General features: G+C 38.1%; 1 protein-coding gene across 1 annotated transcript; it reads right to left on the bottom strand.

Annotated features, from left to right (window-relative positions):
* Positions 1-66: 66 nt before the first annotated feature.
* Positions 67-18,784, bottom strand: LOC133610868 (tumor necrosis factor receptor superfamily member 12A). The gene is made up of 5 exons (XM_061967574.1): positions 18,462-18,784; positions 4,163-4,261; positions 3,956-4,099; positions 1,966-2,014; positions 67-1,880 (listed from the first exon to the last, which is right to left on the bottom strand). The coding sequence occupies exons 1-4, from the start codon at positions 18,538-18,540 to the stop codon at positions 1,974-1,976; spliced, it is 363 nt and encodes a 120-aa protein (XP_061823558.1). The 5' UTR covers positions 18,541-18,784; the 3' UTR covers positions 67-1,880; positions 1,966-1,973.
* Positions 18,785-21,256: the final 2,472 nt, after the last annotated feature.

The raw sequence follows: 21,256 nt of genomic DNA, 5'->3' as shown, positions 1-21,256 counted from the left end.
GAATAAAAGACTGCAAAGAAGTGTGTCTTGTTGATATTTGCCCCCCCCATTCATACTAAAAACAAACATGGTTGACACTTTTATTGTGAAAATACATTTGGTACTAAAAGCAATAGTAGGTCAAACAAGCCAGTGCATGTACAGTACTTTATATACATTTAGAAATGGCAACACAAAGAGTGTTAGGAAGAAGGCGTTAGTACAAAATCACAACGAGCTGGGCTGTAACAAAATGGAATCTTCACTGGAAGTCCGTCCCTTCATTGAAATGTGCTGACAATGCACATAAGAATATTTATAACAATGTAGTGTCAATTCCATAACCTTTTGTGCAGATTTTAAGACAACAAAAGAGCATCAAGCCCTTACTGACAAGAACAAAAGGAGGCAAAATGTAGCAATCCCCAACTTCACCACTAGGTAGAGCAGCTACATTCTTAATTCTTCATTTCAGCGTTCACTCACTTGAGTATCTTTAATATTATTTTGGCAATAATACACTTTTTTGTCCTCATATTGACTTTATTCATGTCAATTTGTGTCTTTAAGGTTTTACCGTTCTTTATATCGATAACATATTTTTATCGTATTGTCCCAAATCTTGACTTTATTTACTGAAGTTAGTTTTTGTTATTCTTGAAATATTGCAACTTTTCCCCCTTCATTTAGAAATGTTGTACATGTGGCGAGACAGCGGTGAGGGATACGCCTCAACACCAAACACATTTCTCGGAACTACAAGCAATTGGTTTTCAATCTGATTTGTCAATGTAAAAAATATGAACGCAAATATTAAACAATGTATTCTGTTAAACCACCAATGGTAACATTAAGTGTTCTTATGTTGTACTTTTTGCTTTAAAAAAAAAAAAGTCCCTTTGTAGTACAAGTTTACAAGTTGTAATACTTTCAACATTGCAACATTTCTTTAAAAAAAAAATACAATTGTATTGCTGCTGTTCTTCATTGTAATATAAAAAATCTCAACTTTATACTTGCAATACAGCAATTGTTTTCTGTAAAATTAGGAAAATAAAAATATACTATATATATAAATAAATGTTTTAAAACTTATTTCTATAGTTGTCTTTTTTTTTTTTAGTTTTGAGGAAAAACACTTTCAATTATTGCATAACTACTATTGCAAACTGCATTATTTTGTCCTTTATTTCAAAACTAAAATGTTATTTTTGTAACACTGAAAAATAAAAATGGCCACGTAATATTTTTAAAAGCACAATTTTATTACTGCTTTTTCTTCTATTATTCCAACTTTTGTCTTGAAAAATTGTAGTTTTATTCTGTATATATAAGCAATTCTCTTTGGCGGCGGCAACATTTGAATGATGATTTTAATTTATGAAATACTGCAGTTATTTTGGGTCAAATCCGCACTATTTTCTATAGGTTCCCCTTTGTCAGTGTGGCCCTACAGTCATGGTGAGGTGAGTCATTAGTGTTATAAAGATGAACAAAGACAGAAGAAGAAGGGTGTCAGGACATGAGGACACAGTGCACCAATGACTTGTCCTGAACACGCGCTACATTCAAACGCATTCTTGTGCCAAACGGTGAGCAGAGTCCTTGCCTGTTAGCTACATTCATCTGCGGAGAAGCGACTTCTTTAAGAAGGCTGAGCGCCACCTAGCAGCCCGGCAGGGAGGCACCTGCCGTAGCGGCCCAGCAGGGAGACACCTCGGCGCTCCCAACAGTCCGTCAGTCCCAAGGGGATCATGAGAGTTTGATTAAAGTTGTAAATTGTGCGAGAGCTTGGTCCTGCTCAACACTTAAATACTTGTCAGAGAACGCAGGTCACGGTCCAGAGGGTCGACCTCTCAGCCTCAGTCGCTTCTTGCTTGAGTCACGGGTGTTTCCAGAGGCTGCAAAGGAAACATCATTGACTCCTTTAATGAACTGGGGATGAGATCAGCTGCAAAGTATGCAAACAAGAGGAAAGACACTTACTGATATGTTTAAGCTTGATAAAGTGGCCCCGCTGTTTCCTCTATTGGCTCTGTAATAGTAAACAAACATTAAATATAGCATGAGCTAATAATGTTTATTAACATTCACAAACATTATCTTTTGTATTCTTCAACACTAATACAATCATCTATAAAAATGATATAATAATATCATCTAATAAGATGATATTCTGCCTTTACCAAGATAATGCTCACTTTTTTAATTGACACTGTTTATTATTGTGTCTCATCTAATTTAATAACCCACTGCTCCATTTTGTTTTCTTTGAAAAATGTTTTTAGCATTTTGTCAGTACTGCAACCTTTTCTCATAAAACCATAACTTCATTTTTCAAGACAAATATTTTTCATTCTTTAAATGTTGCAATATTTTCAAATAAAACTACAACTTTATTCTTTAATAAATGATTTTAGCATTTAGCAACCATTTTCTCATAAAACTGCAACTGTATTCTTTGATAAAAAAAATATTGGTAATTATTAAATACTACAACCTTTTCTCATAAAACTACAGCTTTAGTTTTCCTGTAACTCTATATAGTATTGTATAATGCTCTTGAACCTTTGTGCTGAAAATTAATGTTGTTGTATTGTTTTAAGTGTAATAACAATAAAACTATTATATTATATTCTTAAAATAAAAATATTTAAATTATTTAAACATTGCAATTTTTTCTCACAAAAACACAACTCTACAATTTAATAAAAACACATTTCTCAAAAGCATTAAAAAATATTTTAATCATTTTATATTAGATTTTTTTGTGAACGTTCAACTATTTTTACATTTTAGTAATATTATTTAATGACTTACTAATTAAAATAAGTGTTTTTATTCTTTCAAAATAGAAATTTTGTTCTCTCATGAGTACAGTATTTCAATATTTTATTCCTACAACACTTATATAAATACTTTTGAAAGATAACTTAATTTTGTCATATAGCAACGTCAACCCGTAAAATTAGAAATATTTATTTTTAATTTTAATTCTTGACTTAATGCAACTTTTTTCGAAGGCTATTTTTACTGTATTTTTCTTCATTTCATTTTGTTTCTCTCTTGGAATAAATACTAATAAAAAATGATTTAGTCAGTTCTCAATGAGTTCTACATTTTAATATTATATATCACAACCTTTTTCTCACATGAGTTCAGTATTTTATTTTTGCAGTACTTCAATTAATTGCAGTGCACTTTTTATATTCATAAATTGGGACCATTTGTTATTGTCTTTTTATTGTTAAATTTGTTTTGTTTATTTCAGAAAGTATTTACTTATTGTAAAAATAACTGTGATTACTTTTAAATAGGAGTCATTTTTAAAACATAATGTACCGCATTTTTCGGACTATAAGTCGCAGTTTTTTTCATAGTTTGGCCGGGGGAGCGACTTATACTCAGGAGCGACTTATGTGTGAAATTATTAACACATTAGCGTAAAATATCAAATAATATTATTTAGCTCATTCACGTAAGAGACTAGACGTATAAGATTTCATGGGATTTAGCGATTAGGAGTGACAGATTGTTTGGTAAACGTATAGCATGTTCTATATGTTATAGTTATTTGAATGACTCTTACCATAATATGTTACGTTAACATACCAGTTGGTTATTTATGCCTCATATAACGTACACTTATTCAGCCTGTTGTTCACTATTCTTTATTTATTTTAAATTGCCTTTCAAATGTCTATTCTTGGTGTTGGGTTTTATCAAATAAATTTCCCCAAAAAATGCGACTTATACTCCAGTACGACTTATATATGTTTTTTTTCCTTCTTTATTGTGCATTTTCGGCCAATGCGACTTATACTCCGGAGCGACTTATAGTCCGAAAAATACGGTACATATTATTTTTTCTGCAATGTTTTCATGGACCTGAACACAACCTTAATGTAACGAGGCGTGCTAGACTTTACAGCTACATAATAATAATAATATAATAAAATGACACATTGAGTCTCACCACGTAGAGGAAGTTTGCGTGACTTGCGTCGATGCACCATGACCCCGATGATGAGGGCCGCGCCCACCAGGACCACGGCCAACACCGAGAAGCTGGTGATGGCCGCTAGCTTCCACACGTCCGACGTCTCCTCCACTGATTTACCTGAGAGACAAGTTGAAGTGTTGGTGTGTAGCCTGACATGTTGTGTGTGATTGTGTGTCTTACATGTGTTGCATGACGGCGTCTTAGGGTACTGCTTACACGATGCACACTGCATGCAAGCATCCAGGTCAGAGTTCCAGAATTCTAAGCTGCCGCACTGACCTGAGCACAAGGAAAAGAACATTTTCACTTAGAACCAGTCCACATTTTCTTTCCAATATGGATTTACATTCCAATGCTGAGAAAAACAACAAAGTACAACAACACATTTATGAATAAAATTATGATTTTATTTTTGTGATGCCAACTCTTCCACAAAAGAGCTTGGACGATGTAATCGTGCTAATATTTAGTGAATTTCTGGGTTCGAAATCTGCCTAGCAACAAGCATGCGACAATTAATAATAAATATCGTCGACTATTTGTGGTTTATATTTAATACAGAGTGTCAATTCATTTGCAAAATATGTAATTTGAAACTTGACTAATAATCATATTTGTTGGTTTGTTTTTAAAGTGTTTTCCTTGGCGATTCAAAATCTGCCTAGCAACAAGCGACTAGCAAAATAAATATAATCTGTCATGTTGAGCCACGCCTGCTAACAAGCATGTGACAATTAATAATCAATATTGTCGATTATTTGTAGTTATAGTTGTGCATGATTTGTGTATATTATAGTTTTATGTCGTCCACAGCTCCTTTACCACATGGGGTCCCCCAGGGCTCAATCCTTGCCCCAATTTTATTTGCGCTTTACCTTCTCCCCCTTGGTTCTATTTTTAGGAAGTACAGTATTGCATTTCATTTTTATGCCGATGATTGCCAGATTTATTTTCCCATGGCACAAAATAACACGGTTCAACGTCTTATTGACTGCCTGCACGACATCAAAGTCTGGCTTTCAGCTAACTTCCTGAGCCTAAATGAAGATAAAACAGAAGTTATGTTGTTCGGTCCAAGTCGCTCTCCCTCCCCCAACGTTGACCTCGGCACTCTGACCCCGTATCTCAGCGACTCTGTCACAAACCTGGGGGTAAAGTTTGACTCAGATTTTAAATTCGAAAAACAAATCAGCAGCGTCGTTCAAAAAAGCTTTTATCAATTACGCCAAATAGCGAAAGTGAAACCGCTTCTATCAAGACATGATCTTGAGAAATTAATCCACGCTTTTATCTCGACTCGTCTTGATTATTGTAATGCCCTGTATGTTGGCATTAGCCAGGCCTCCCTCGCCCGCCTGCAGCTCGTGCAGAACTCTGCTGCTCGTCTGCTAACACAGACCCGCAGACGTGAGCACATCACCCCTATTTTAGCGTCCCTTCACTGGCTCCCTGTGCGTTACCGAATACATTTTAAACTCCTTTTATTTGTTTTTAAATGTCTAAACAACCTCGCGCCAACCTATCTCTCCGACCTCCTTCAGCCTTACTGCCCCACCCGATCCTTAAGATCAGCCGATCAGCTGCTGTTGACGGTCCCTGACACAAGGCTGAAGCTTAGAGGTGACAGAGCTTTCGCCGTTGCTGCTCCCAAGCTCTGGAACGACCTACCCCTGAGTGTTAGACAAGCCTCCTCTCTTCCTGTTTTTAAATCTCTCTTAAAAACATACTTTTATTCCATGGCTTTTAACACTGAGTGATATCCATCCTGCAATGGCGCCCCATAATACACCTGCTGTGATCCTGTTTTTATGTTGTTGTTTTTTATGTTTTTATGTTTTTATTAATTCTATTTTAATTATTTATTTTTTATCGTGTTCTGTTTGTGTTGTGTTGTGTTTGCTCGGTACTCGTTTTATCTTTTAACCTGCTCATTGTACAGCACTTTGGCTACCCCTGTGGTAAATTTTAAATGTGCTCTATAAATAAAGTTGATTTGATTTGATTTGATTTATATGTATATTTAATACCGTTTCAGTTGCAAAAATATGCATTTTTAAACTTGACCAAAAATATTATGTTTTAGTTTTTAAAAGTGTTTTCCATAGTTGGTGTCAAAAATTGTTATATTTGTTGGACTCAAAATCTGCCTGGCAACAAGCTAACAAGCATGCGACAATTAATGATTAATAATGTTGGATGTAGTTTATATTTAATACGGGTTTAGTTGCAATTTTTTTATTTATTTTTTTTACTTGGCTAATAATCCTTTTTCTGTTTTGAAGGGTTTTCCATAGAAAGTATCAAATGTCATTACATAAACATATTGTTATATTTATTGGCCTTCTGGATTCAAAATCTACCTAACAGCAAGCATGCAACGATTACTAAATAATATTGTCGACTAATTGTGGTTTATATGAAATACAGAGCAGCGATTCAGTTGACATGTTACTTGTGTCAAAATCTTAAGGTTATAGTTTTAAAATGATTTCCTCAGGGAGTTTCGGTCATTGCCAAGGAAACAAGAAACGTGTTGGACAATAGGCCAATATTTTTTTATGGATTTCTGCATTTGAAATCTGCCTAGCAACAATGTCCAGGAAAAACAATGCTAAGTTGCTGAAATGTAAAGTTTCATCTTCAATTGCATATAACTGTTGTTATGCAGGTTATATTTAATACAGAGCAGTGATTTAAAATGACTGTATGTTAATTATCAGCCGAATAGTCTTCCTCGGTCTGTCTGGCTTTCTGTTGCTGCCGACTCTCCCTGTCCTTTTTCCCCACTGTGTTGTACAGCCAACACTGTTCCCCACATTGCCATAGAAACAACAAACATGTGCCATTTTTTTATTTGATCATTAGATTTGAAAGCTGCCTAGCAACAAAACTGTTTTTATTTCCTTAGTGTTCATTTCCCTAGTGTCTGCCTGACTTCCTTTTGTTGCCGACTCTTCCTGTTCTTTCTCCACCATGTGAGGCAATGGAGGTCTGTGCTCTAAGTTGTTGAGGAAGCACTTTTTACGTGAAAATCAGCCGAGCAACAACACACCAGAAATTATGGGAGCAATTCTGTTTCCTGTTTTGTGGAGCCTAAGTGGTTGATGTTCCAATATTTTTTTCACCTAAATAGAATTAAAGCACCATCACCATACAGTCCATCAGAAATCAGCTGTTAACAACTAAAGAGAACACTGAGCAACTTTGTGGGTGGCAAGCTTTCACTGCTGATGTAACACACAGTTGTGTGTGGGTAACTTTTTGTCTGTCTGGGGAACAGGATGTGTTTGCATAAAGTGCTTCCTTCGGATTGTTTGTGTGTCTTCCAGAGAATAAACGAATGTGTCTGTGAGGAAAAAGACGGTGGTTTAGAGAAAAATGGTTCCTTCCTGTCCTGTAGACACAATGGAAGGCTTCATTTGTTTTTATGACAGCCACAAAGATGAGCGCTTCAATGTGTGGGTGCGAGTACATGGTTGAATCTCCATCCATCCATCCATCCATTTTCTACCGCTTATTCCCTTTGGGGTCGCGGGGGGGCGCTGGAGCCTATCTCAGCTACAATCGAGCGGAAGGCGGGGTACGCCCTGGACAAGTCGCCACCTCATCGCAGGGCCAACACAGATAGACAGACAACATTCACACTCACATTCACACACTAGGGCCAATTTAGTGTTGCCAATCAACTTATCCCCAGGTGCATGTCTTCTCATCATGGAAAATTTCTAAACTATTTGAATTTTATATAAAAGAGACAAGCGGTAGAAAATGGATGGGTGGATATTATCATATTATAACAATGACTACAATATTACGTCTCTCAGAAATAGCGTGTAATAAGTGCTAACCAGCCCACAGTATGCCCCCTAGTGGCTGGATGCTTTAAAGCAATCTGATTGGCAGGCAAGTGTTACAAAGCAAGCAAGGGCCCTACTTTTGCTTCCTTGTGTACATCATATTCCAAAACTTGATTTTTTTTTTTGTAATTATCCCACACCTTAAAACTTTGTCGTTAAAATGCTTGCACATCATGCAGCCCTCCAGATTTGATTGTAACAATGCCTCAAAACAATAACCGACGACCTGCATATAACATGGCTCCCACCTGCACAATCTAATAAGAGCCAATACAAGATGTGTATTAAGAATTCCACACAGGTATCAAAAAAATGCTAGGTTTTTATACTCTGGTGTCACTTCATATTAGAACGTGCATGTGTGCCACATGAAGTGTCCAGTGAGTATATTACACAATAGGAAGATGTCACATGTGAAAAAAAAATTGTGCAAAACAATATTTGTCTTCCAGATAAGACGGAGAAAACAATAGGCTTGCATGACACTTTGTGTTACATCATGCTTCCTGCCTTGTCTATTTGCATTGTCTTTCCTTTTTGGGATGACTGAGATATAGGCAAGCACCAGCAATAGTGTGTGCATATGGTCTTAACTGATATATTTTTACTGTATTAATTAAACAAAAGTGCAGCAGTATCTACAGTATTCAAATATTTGCATGAATCTTTATTATTTATTATTAATTACTATTATTAGTTTATTACTTATTATTGTATTTGTTTACTATAAATTTATTTTTAGTATTATGTTTTGAGGTGCTCAAAAAAAACGATTCACATCCAAAATTACAATTCTTATTTATTCTAAAATGTATACTTAAAAAAAAAAAAAAAAAAAAGTGTATATATTTAGGATTTAAGATATAAGATTTTATTTAATTTTTTTCCTGCGACCCCGAAAGGGACAAACGGTAGAAAATGGATGGACGGAATCTTTTTTTAGACACTCTTTGCACTTACTGTGCGTATATGTCACATGTCAGCAGCCAAGTGGAGCTTTTGTAAACTGTAACCGGTTTTGAAAAGGTTTTATGATCATTTTTATACCAGATAATATATTGCGGAAATCAGTTTGAAGAGAAAATTTAGTTGTTGTAAAATTCCCATCCCTAATTATGTTGTTTTTATGATATATTATTTAGCTGTATTGTATTTAATTATTTTATTACATAATTTTACCATTTATTGGGGACGGCGTGGCACAGTTGGGAGAACCTGAGGGTTCCTGGTTCGATCCCCAGCTTCTACCAATCTAGTCACGTCTGTTGTGTCCTTAAGCAAGACACTTCACCCTTGCTCCTGATGGGTCGTGGTTAGGGCCTTGCATGGCAGCTCCCGTCATCAGTGTGTGAATGTGTGTGTGAATGTGTGAATGTGGAAATAGTTTCAAAGCGCTTCGAGTACCTTGAAGGAAGAAAAGCGCTATACAAGTATAACCCATTTATTCATTCAACTCGAAATGTTTTGTAAATCATTTTATTTGTTTTTTTATTTATTTATTTTATTTAGGTTTTTGTTTATTTTGTGAATAATGTAGTATCTTATTTTATTATGTTTTGTTATTAATATATATATATATTTTAAATTTAACAATTTATTTTCGTTGTTAAAAATGGTACTTATTTTAATTTTAACTTATTTTCTTAATATTTTTTGTTACTTGCCTCTAAAACAAGAATTTAATCACAAAAATGTATACAAAATACAGCTGCATAGAAGAAAAAAATATGTTTTAACACAAAGTGCCACTGCAAACTACATTCACAATGACATGAATACTGTATTGTTTAGTTAATGCAGCTTGATGTGTGAGTTTTAGCTACATTTCTTGTATTGGATCCTATTAGAATGTTCAAGTGTACCTAATTGTGTGGCAGATGCAGGCCCGGCCCTAACCAATCTGGCGCCCTAGGCAAGATTTTAGGTGGCGCCCCCCCACATCGGCAGTGAAGTGTATATACTCACAAGAAACCGAATAGCTTTGTCTTTGACCTTTTTTTTTTACTTAAATAAAGCAAATTAACAATCAGAATAGTTAACAAGATAAAAAAAATATGAATAAATAAATGAATGCAAAAAATAAAAAATGAATATATGAAATACAATATTTTTTACATACATATTGCTTAATTTACATTAATGATGTGCACTTTAACAACTAGGCTTACAACTATACCTAATATATAAAGGGGTGGAAAAGTGACTATTACCTGCAGGGCAAACATTAGCTAACCAGAAGGCAATAACAATGTAAAAAAAAAACACCTGCTTAAAAGATCTAATACAAGGAATGTAAGGTGGGAGTACTGTAATTACCTAACGTTACATTATTATTTTCCATAACAATATTAACCCGACGTTAAAACAGAACTAGCTATTTATTGATTAGCAATTGCCGAATCATGTAACATTAGCTTAATGCTAAAAAGCCAGGTTACTATCACATTCTGTAACAGACAAATAATTTCATGTAGGCTAACGTTACCTATGCTACCTCTTGTCTTTTTCTCGTTTCTCCTCCTCTTCTTTTCTCTTTTTTCTTCCCTGGGCACCTGACAGTTTTGGCCGTTTTGACATCTTGTGTTGATTTTTTGATGTGGTGACGTCCAAAAAGAGTCATGATACGGGAAGGGAGGGGGCGCGCCGTGCGGGGGGAGGGGGGGGGGGGGCGTAATGTTGTAACAAATAATATTTCTATTATATAGGCTTTACTTTGCATTTTAATTAACGTGGGATTATTTTTTGTATTTAGAAATAATAGTACCAACTTTTTTTTTTTTTCTCCAACATTTGTGGCACTGGCGTGGCGCCCCCTGATGGACGGCGCCCTTAGCATTTGCCTATACGGCCTATGCCACGGGCCGGCCCTGGGCAGATGAGTGTCTATTGAACCAAGTTATGCATTCAAACAGTTGCCAGGCGCATTTTGAGGTGATTTTTTTTCACATTGAGCAGTTTGTGTTAAGTGCTAGGATTTTAAAAGGTAAAGTATGCTAGTGTGAGAATGTACCTCAAAATGTACCTGGTGCATTATGGGAAATGTAAGACGAGGTCATTTTTGAGCAGAGACTGAAAACGTAACAAAGTAAGGATTTTAAGAGCCTTGTTGATTTACACACTATGTTATTTTCTCATCAAGGAGAGTATTTAAAAGAACACTATGTTATTTTCTCATCAAGGAGAATTTTAAAAGCTTTGGGGTCACATGTTCAAGTCCTCTTGGCAGATTCTGAGCTGGCCTAAGTTACTGCACAGCCTTGGTCACAACAGCAACAATGTGTCACCGCTCTTGTAAGCTTTTCCTCCAGACGCCTTTAAGCCCGACCCTCGGCTACATGACGCCTGCTCTGGGAATGCCCAAGGTCATCGGGAAGTAGTGGAGGCGTGACCGTGCACTGACCTCTGCCCACAACCGCCAACGTCTGCACCGCACCACAAACATCATACTCTTTCTCACCGAACTGCTTAGCCCTGGCAAAAAGTTAGAACTAAAATAAAAGCCATGTTCTCACACCTTATCACATTTCACGGTTTGTTTCTCGCCCGCTCTGCACGTCAAGCAGAAACATGGAGCCAGTTTTTGCATTCCTGACGTTGGGGAGTCTCATTTAGCCCGAGTGTTTTTTGGGTGTGGGGATGTTGCATTTTGTCATAAAACAGATGGGGGCGGGTGGACCAGCAGCTGATATCCAGATGTTGGAGATGGCCTCACACTGCTAGACTCTGCTTTATGTTTGCTTCAGGAAATGATGTGAAACTGTGTGCAGGGTTTGAATGTTAACTCATCCCGGTTTTTGTCCACTGTGAACAAAAACAAGTATTTGCATGAAGCACACGTACACTATACACTAGTAATAAATTATTAGTTGTACACTTACACCAGATGTTCTGTTTATTAGTGCAGACTTTTTGTTGTAAAAGTTTTTTGTATTACTTATTGCAATGATTTTACAAAATTATACAATATATTGTCCTTTAACATTGCCCCTTTTGTTAGTTTTTTAGATATATTTTAATAATTATTAATTACAGTGAATGTCACATAAGAACAATAAAAAATATATGTGTATAAATATACATATAAATAAATGATAAATGGGTTATACTTGTATAGCGCTTTTCTACCTTCAAAGTACTCAAAGCGCTTTGACAGTATTTCCACATTCACCCATTCACACACACATTCACACACTGATGGCGGGAGCTGCCATGCAAGGCGCGAACCAGCAGCCATCAGGAGCAAGGGTGAAGTGTCTTGCCCAAGGACACAACGGATGTGACTAGGATGGTAGAAGGTGGGGATTGAACCCCAGTAACCAGCAACCCTCCGATTGCTGGCACGGCCACTCTACCAACTTCGCCACGCCATATATATATATATATATATATATATATATATATATATATATATATATATATATATATATATGGCCAACTTCGCCACGCCATATATATATATATATATATATATATATATATATATATATATATATATATATATATATATATATATATATATATATATATATATACACACACACACGCATACACACACACATATACACACACCGTAGGGAAGGGATTCATACGGCCCAATTCCTGAGTGGATCTCGTGTGAGAGGAAGAGGAGAGGGTTAGTCATTTTTGCAATCCAGTCTGTAGAAAATGATGGAAAGCGCCACTTTACATAGCAACTGACGCTGTGGTCAAAGTTGGAATTGCCACAAAACCCATTCATTCAACACTCTACTACAATCTGGCGGCTGAAGTGGATCGTGTGTACCCCCCCCCCCCCCCCCCCCCCCCCAATTCGTCACGTTTCATGTGTCAGGTAAACCGCAAGGAATTGGCCATATATATAGGAGAGAGAAACACTACCATCTTCACACTTTTATGCATAGATATGCAGAGAATATATGCCCCTCTTAATTGTACAGCATATCATTTGTTTCATGTATAAAATAGAGATGGTGTGCTTACCTATGCATATTATATATGTATGTATGTATGTAAATATAGATATACAGTATACATGAATGTGTATGTGTATGTATATAATTGTATATATACATGATAGATATTTTAGAAGTTTAAGGTTCAATTTCACTGTTTACGAGCTTTTTGCATGATTGCATCCAGATCCATCCATATTAACATGCATTAAATGCTGTTCTTTTACCTAATAAGGAGTAGGCGTTCAACATAATATGAACCTCTAATGTCAGACTCTAATTTCCAGATGATTAAATATGCACCTTTTGCTTTTTCCTTGACTTTTTCGGGTGACTCTTATTTCGTCGTCATTTGTTGACAAATGCTACATTTTTGACCGTTTGTGCCAACCTTTATCATTAAACTTAAGGCTCAGCGTCTTTTATCAATAATGGTTCACTTCTTGTTACACCTGTATGACAGTTAAGAATGTTAAAACCTAGTTTGACCCCAAAAAAACGATCATTTCTATTCGACTATTTGTAGAGATGTCCGATAATATCGGGCTGCCGATATTATCGGCCAATAAATGCTTTAAAATGTAATATCGGATATTATCGGTATCGGTTCGGAAATTATCGGTATCGATTTCAAAAAGTAAAATGTATGACTTTTTAAAACGCTGCTGTACACAGTGGTACACAGACGTAGGGGGAAGTACAGAGCGCCAATAAACCTTAAAGGCACTGCCTTTGCATGCTGGCCCAATCACATAATACCTACGGCTTTTCACACACACAAGTGAATGCAAATCATACTTGGTCAACAGCCATACAGGTCACACTGAGGGTGGCCATATAAACAACTTTAACACTGTTACAAATATGTGCCACACTGTGAACCCACACCAAACAAGAATGACAAACACATTTTGGGAGAACATCCGCACCGTAACACAACATAAACACAACAGAACAAATACCCAGAACCCCTTGCAGCACTAACTCTTCCGGGACTCTACAATATACACCCCCGGTAACCCCCCCCCCCCCCCCCCACCTCAACCCCGCCCACCTCAACCTCCTCATGTATGCATGTCCCAAATTCCAAGCTGCTGTTTTGAGGCATGTCAAAAAAAATAATGCACTTTGTGACTTCAATAATAAATATGGCAGTGCCATGTTGGCATTTTTTTCCATAACTTGAGTTGATTTATTTTGGAAAACCTTGTTACATTGTTTAATGCATCCAGCGGGGCATCACAAAAAAATTAGGCATAATAATGTGTTAATTCCACGACTGTATATATCGGTATCGGTTGATATCAGAATCGGTAATTAAGAGTTGGACAATATCGGAATATCGGATATCGGCAAAAAAGCCATTAGCGGACATCCCTAACTATTTGTTTTGTTTGTGCTAATCATGGCCGCACTGTCATGCTATATTATACAAGATATATAGCAGCAGCAAACACTTTGCGGTTGTTTAGGGCCACAACCACAAATAGAGGCCACATGAACCTCAAACCGTGGTACGTGGTACATCTAGTAGTACGCCAAAAGATTTGACTTATTATTTTTTACAGTCTTTTATTTTCCTATATTCAAACACAGTCCCAGATAGCAGTTCATAATGCGCCAGATCAACTTTTAAATCACCAGATATGTATAAAGTCATGCCCGCTCAGCGAATGTGGACCAGTTGTGGCTGGGACTCTCAGATTGACAATCGAAATGATTGGTTAGGCCCTATCTAGGGGCGGACTACGCAGACCAGACGCGCCACCATTCAAAATGTACCAGTCAGCGAGTGACGTCACTGCAGTTAGCCACGCGGAACTGCAGAGGACGAGGAAGCGCGGCAACATCACCAACGGCGAAAAGTATCAAAAGTAAGTGTTTTTTATTTTTTTAAACATTGCTCCTTATGAATGTTTTAGTTTGGTGGCTCTTGTTAAAATCATCTTTTGAATGGCAGACCATTTTGGGGGGTTTTACCGTTAGCTAACGTTATTATAAGTAGTGGTCTCTTGGTGAACATATTGTAAGAGTACAATTAAATTAAATAACATAATAGTTTTGTCTCTGTCGTTAATTCGTCCTCCCCATATTTTGACCTTGTCATCCATCGAGGGACATGACATCAGGCAGATTACCTGGAACTTCCTGTGACACATTTTTTGCCGATGTGACCAAGAAAATATATTGGAACAGAGTAAATGGAAAAATGGCCCTCCGACAAATGGAATTGAGAGCAGCACTTGCACATGAGTACATAAAGATGCCACTAGAAAAAGTTTGATTTGTAGGAAAAAGTTACGTTATTATGGTGGTATATCTCCAAAGAAGGCTTGGTAAAAATGCCATTGTGTGTACAATTTGTTGGCAGGAATGTTGAGGATGAACACACTTACTGCAATTGAACACAAACATAATGCTCAAATGTTCTAATCCTATTTATTACTATACTAACATGTATTTGCAAGTGAAACATGGCAACCGCTTTGACGTTTTACAAGAAAAGATCGCAACAGCGCTACTTGTAATATTTCCAAAATAGTTATTTCATCAAGAGAAGGACATACAAGCCATATGCTGAAATATTTGAGCACATAGCATGCAATAACTATAAATGAATGTAACGTTTTTGAACCACGCCGATCTCATCACAGGCATCAGTCATGTGGTGTAAATACAACAGGTACTAATACCGCTTGTAATGTTTGCGCTCTTTTACCTGTTAAATTTAAATGAATGCCTTCTCATTCAGATGACCATGAGGAGACATCTTCTGACTGGTTTCAAAGCGGGCATTAATGGCTCCATTTCACGTCTGCCGCTAGCATTCACCGTGGCAGGAAAGAGTACCACTCCGCCAGGAACGACCAATGTCATCAAGCAGTGACTACGTTTTTGGTCAAAAGCTTACAACACTTTGCCACATTGATACTACTTCGGTAAGTGAATGTTCAATTGTAGTCAGAGAAAAGTTGCATGTTTCCTTCAACCTCATTTGCACTCAGTCATTATATTATATAGGTGAAACTCCATCCATCCATTTTCTACTGCTTGTCCCTCACGGGGGTTTCTGGTGTGGCTGCAGCCTATCCTTGCTGCATTCGGGCGGACAAGTCGCCACCTCATCGCAGGGCCAACATAGGTAGACAAATGTGTATGTACTGTATGTATGTAAACTTACTGTTTTGTTTGTGTCCATATATATATGATATGTATATACACTATATTGCCAAAAGTATTTTTCCACCCATCCAAATGATGGGAATCAGGTGTCCGAATCACTTGGCCCGGCCACAGGTGTATGAAATCAAGCACTTAGGCATGGAGACTGTTTCTACAAACATTTGTGAAAGAATGGGCCGCTCTCAGGAGCTCAGTGATTTCCAGCGTGGAACTGTCATAGGATGCCACCTGTGCAACAAATCCAGTCGTGAAATTTCCTGGCTCCTAAATATTCCAAAGTCAACTGTCGGGTTTATTATAAGAAAATGGAAGAGTTTGGGAACAACAGCAACTCAGCCACGAAGTGGTAGACCACGTAAACTGACAGAGAGGGGTCAGCGGATGCTGAAGTGCATAGTGCAAAGACTTTCTGCACAGTCAGTTGCTACAGAGCTCCAAACTTCATGTGACCTTCCAATTAGCCCACGTACAGTACGCAGAGAGCTTAATGGAATGGGTTTCCATGGCCGAGCAGCTGAATCTAAACCATACTTCATCAAGTCCAATGCAAAGCGTGGGATGCAGTGGTGTAAAGCACGTCACCACTGGACTCTAGAGCAATGGAGACGCCTTCTCTGGAGCGATGAATCATGCTTTTCCATCTGGCAATCTGATGGACAAGTCTGGGTTTGGAGGTTGCCAGGAGAACGGTACGTTTCGGACTACATTGTGCAGAGTGTGAAATTTGGTGGAGGAGGAATTATGGTGTGGGGTTGTTTTTCAGGAGTTGGGCTTGGCCCCTTAGTTCCAGTGAAAGGAACATTGAATGCTCCAGGATATGAAAACATTTTGGACAATTCCATGCTCCCAACCTTGTGGGAACAGTTTGGAGCGGGCCCAACATGACTGTGCACCAGTGTACAAGGCAAGGTCCATAAAGACATGGATGACAGAGTCTGGTGTGGATGAACTTGACTGGCCTGCACAGAGTCCTGACCCGAACCCGATAGAACACCTTTGGTATGAATTATATATACACATATATATATATATATATATATATACAGTAAATATACAAAAGGCCACAAAAATTATATAACTGGCAATGAGATAGATAGACAGACAGACAGACAGACCGAACGACAGATAGATAGACCGATAGATAGACAGATATATAGATAGACAGATAGACAGATAGATAAGACATTACAGTTTCATGTACCGTAACGAGCTAACATGCTCACAGTAATTCAAGTTAACGTTTTAATATTTTAATAGCGATGAAATATTGACCTTAAGAATAATGCTCTTGTCAACTGGCTTCACACGTCTGGTGTGTTGTTAATTACACACAGGGGCGCCGAAAAGGGGGGGTAAAGGAGACGGATTCTAGGGGCCCATGATGGAGGGGGGCCCAGAGAGGCCCCTAATGATGATGAAATTATCCATCCATCCATCCATTTTCTACCGCTTATTCCCTTTGGGGTCGCGGGGGGCGCTGGAGCCTATCTCAGCTACAATCGGGCGGAAGGCGGGGTACACCCTGGACAAGTCGCCACCTCATCGCAGGGCCAACACAGATAGACAGACAACATTCACACTCACATTCACACACTAGGGCCAATTTAGTGTTGCCAATCAACTTATCCCCAGGTGCATGTCTTTGGAAGTGGGAGGAAGCCGGAGTACCCGGAGGGAACCCACGCAGTCCCGGGGAGAACATGCAAACTCCACACAGAAAGATCCCGAGGCCGGGATTGAACCCAAGACTACTCAGGACCTTCGTATTGTGAGGCAGATGCACTAACCCCTCTGCCACCGTGAAGCCCTCTTTACACATGAAATTATAATACAGAAAAAATAATTACACTGTGTTGGGGGCCCTGTAAAGATTCTTTTCATGGGGCCCAAAATCCCTAGCGGCGCCCCTGATTACACACCAAAATACTGAAACATAAACCTGACTTTTTTGTGTTTAGTTGTCAATAATCTACAGTAATTACCTAAATTAGCTAGTTAGCTAGCAACTATTTAATATAGCTAGCTAGCGAGCTAACATTGGACAGTAATTGGCGACAATAACTTTACAAATAAAGTCGATGTTTCATAGAATATGTTGGTTTACTATTTTAATGAAATAGATTTTGTGCTAAACAATAGCTTTTCGTCGAAGAAAAACAGGTCCTGCGTCACTTAGAATTGTATTTTAGTATGTTGGTCACAAATCCAACTGGTGCCATTTTACATTAATACTTGTATGTATTTAAAATGTAAATTGTTTCTTCTTTTAAAAGTTTCAGTGAGTGGACACATGGAGTGTTCTTGTAGCCGTGGAGGAGCCACCGTCGGAATGCGGAACCGGTGCGATAAAGCCGGTAAAGGAAGCGCTTGTGTTAACAATACCCCCCCGCTACGTGACTGTTTTAAATTAACTCAGCACAATTCAATTAACACAGCACAACTACGCCTTGAAAAGACCTCAAAGTTTTAAAAAAAAAATACACTTACTTTTTTGTGCGTTAATACCGTGGACGACAAACGCCACGAAAAGTCCACAAACGGCGCAGCAGAGCGCGTGAGCGTCCATCACGTGACCCTCACTACACAATAAATCCCTCCAAAATTTTTAAATAATTAAAATGAATATTTAAAAAGAAAATTGATAAAGGACAAAAGCATCGAAAAGTGAGCATCAGAGGAGTGAGCCACCGGGACCACTGTGCTGCGTGTTTTTAACACAAGAGAGCACACACCCACGCTCACTGACTACACGCACACGCACACGCACGCGCACGCACAGCTCCAGTCCTATGAGTCATTTCCTATCCACACTGCTTCACTTCTCTGCTCTCAGGAAACTCCACCAGTGGACTTTCATGTCTTTTTCCCCACATTCTCATGTACAAACACGACTAAAACATCACTCCCATCAACTCCACGCACACTCTTGCAACTCTCTTTTTCTACTTTTTACTGGGATTTCAACGTCTTTTCCTCCCATGTAATCTGGATTTCATTGTGTTCTCATTGTTATTACCACGCCTGACGACGTCATCCCCAATCATTGCCAACACACACACACACACACACACACAGAGAGAGATCACTGATGACATCCAATTGAGAATTATTCTGTTTTGAACATTTTAGTCTTGAGCAGGGGTGTCAAACTCATTTTAGATGGGGGGGCCACATAGAGAAAAATCTACTCCCAAGTGGGCCGGACTGGTAAAATCACGGCACGATAATTTAACAATAAAGACAACTTCAGATTATTTTCTTTGTTTAAAAAAATAGAACAAGCACATTCTGAAAATGTACAATCAATCAATCAATCAATCAATCTTTATTTATATAGCCCTAAATCACAAGTGTCTCAAAGGGCTGCACAAGCCACAACGACATCCTCGGTACAAAGCCCACATACGGGCAAGGAAAAACTCACCCCAATGGGACGTCGATGTGAATGACTATGAGAAACCTTGGAGAGGACCGCATATGTGGGTAACCCCCCCCCCCCCCCCCCTCTAGGGGAGACCGAAAGCAATGGATGTCGAGTGGGTCTGACATAATATTGTGAGAGTCCAGTCCATAGTGGATCCAACATAATAGTAAGAGTCCAGTCCATAGTGGGGCCAGCAGGACACCATCCCGAGCGGAGACGGGTCAGCAGCGTAGAGATGTTCCCAGCCGATGCACAGGCGAGCGGTCCACCCCGGGTCCCGACTCTGGACAGCCAGCACTTCATCCATGGCCACCGGACCTGTGCCCCCCCCTCAAGGAAAAGGGGAGCAGAGGAGAAAAGAAAAGAAACGGCAGATCAACTGGTCTAACAGGGGGGCTATTTAAAGGCTAGAGTATACAAATGAGTTTTAAGATGGGACTTAAATGCTTCTACTGAGGTAGCATCTCTAATTGTTACCGGGAGGGCATTCCATAGTACTGGAGCCCGAATAGAAAACGCTCTATAGCCTGCAGACTTTTTTTGGGCTCTGGGAATCACTAATAAGCCGGAGTTCTTTGAACGCAGATTTCTTGCCGGGACATATGGTACAATGCAATCGACAAGATAGGACGGAGCTAGACCGTGTAGTATTTTATACGTAAGTAGTAAAACCTTAAAGTCACTTCTTAAGTGCACAGGAAGCCAGTGCAGGTGAGCCAGTATAGGCGTAATATGATCAAACTTTCTTGTTCTTGTCAAAAGTCTAGCAGCCGCATTTTGTACCAACTGTAATTTTTTAATGCTAGACATAGGGAGACCCGAAAATAATACGTTACAGTAGTCGAGACGAGACGTAACGAACGCATGAATAATGATCTCAGCGTCGCTAGTGGATAAAATAGAACGAATTTTAGCGATATTACGGATCATGTTATTGTTTTTTTACACTTACATGTTGCGGTTAATAGTATTCTATATTTATAATTGTCGTTATTTATACTTTCTGAATAAATTATGTGATAATGTTCATCAGTCAACTCATTGGTGTTGATTTCCAGTCTAACAAGATAAAAATATAATATCAAAATCAAATTACAGGATGTTATTCATGACTGGTGGTTTATTTGTTTTTACATACAGTATGTAGCATCATCCAAAAAGATAGAAAGAATTGCTATTGTGACATCCAGTGGACACATTTAGAACAGCAGTTTCTTTCATTCCAAAATTTCGGCTCGTTTTTATACTTGGCAAACTCATCCCGCGGGCCGGATAAAACTCGTACGGGCTTTAAGTTTGACACTTTTGGTCTAGAAAGAGTTTCTAGAATGTTTCAATGTGTGTGACAGAGGTTGTCCAACTTTTTTCATCAAGCGCCACCTCAGATAACACGTGGCTCTCCAAGTACCACTATAATGACCACCATTTAATAAACAGTAGCGTAGCAAGCCTAAGTATTCATTAAAAACAAGACATAGTTGTTGTTTTTTAAGTATGTTTAATATTTTTGGATTATTATGGATAGTTTTTCATGTTTTTTATATATTTTTTATTATTTATATTGTAACGGACTGGGTCCTCTGTTGTGTTATGTTCCACATGTAGTTTATTCAATGTGTATATACAGTAAAGGGCCAAAAGTTTGGACACGCCTCCTCATTAAATGCACTTTCTTTATTTTCATGACTATTTACATTGTAGATTGTCACTGAAGGCATCACAACTATGAATGAACACATGTGGAGTTATGTATTTAACAACAAAAAAAGGTGAAATAACTGAAAACATGTTTTATATTCTAGTTTCTTCAAAATAGCCAACCTTTGCTCTGATTACTGTTTTGCACACTCTTGGCATT

This window comes from Nerophis lumbriciformis, linkage group LG11 (genome assembly GCF_033978685.3).
Source record: "Nerophis lumbriciformis linkage group LG11, RoL_Nlum_v2.1, whole genome shotgun sequence".
NCBI classification, from domain to species: domain Eukaryota; kingdom Metazoa; phylum Chordata; class Actinopteri; order Syngnathiformes; family Syngnathidae; genus Nerophis; species Nerophis lumbriciformis.
This window is presented reverse-complemented; position numbering and strand designations above follow the sequence as displayed.

Coding starts and splice junctions, on each gene's coding strand:
- LOC133610868 (XM_061967574.1), bottom strand. CDS start 18,540: ATGGACGCTCACGCGCTCTGCTGCGCCGTTTGTGGACTTTTCGTGGCG. Junction 4,262..18,461: donor CGGTATTAACGCACAAAAAA/GTAAGTGTATTT, acceptor CCTTGTGCTCAG/GTCAGTGCGGCAGCTTAGAA. Junction 2,015..3,955: donor ACGCAAACTTCCTCTACGTG/GTGAGACTCAAT, acceptor TTACTATTACAG/AGCCAATAGAGGAAACAGCG.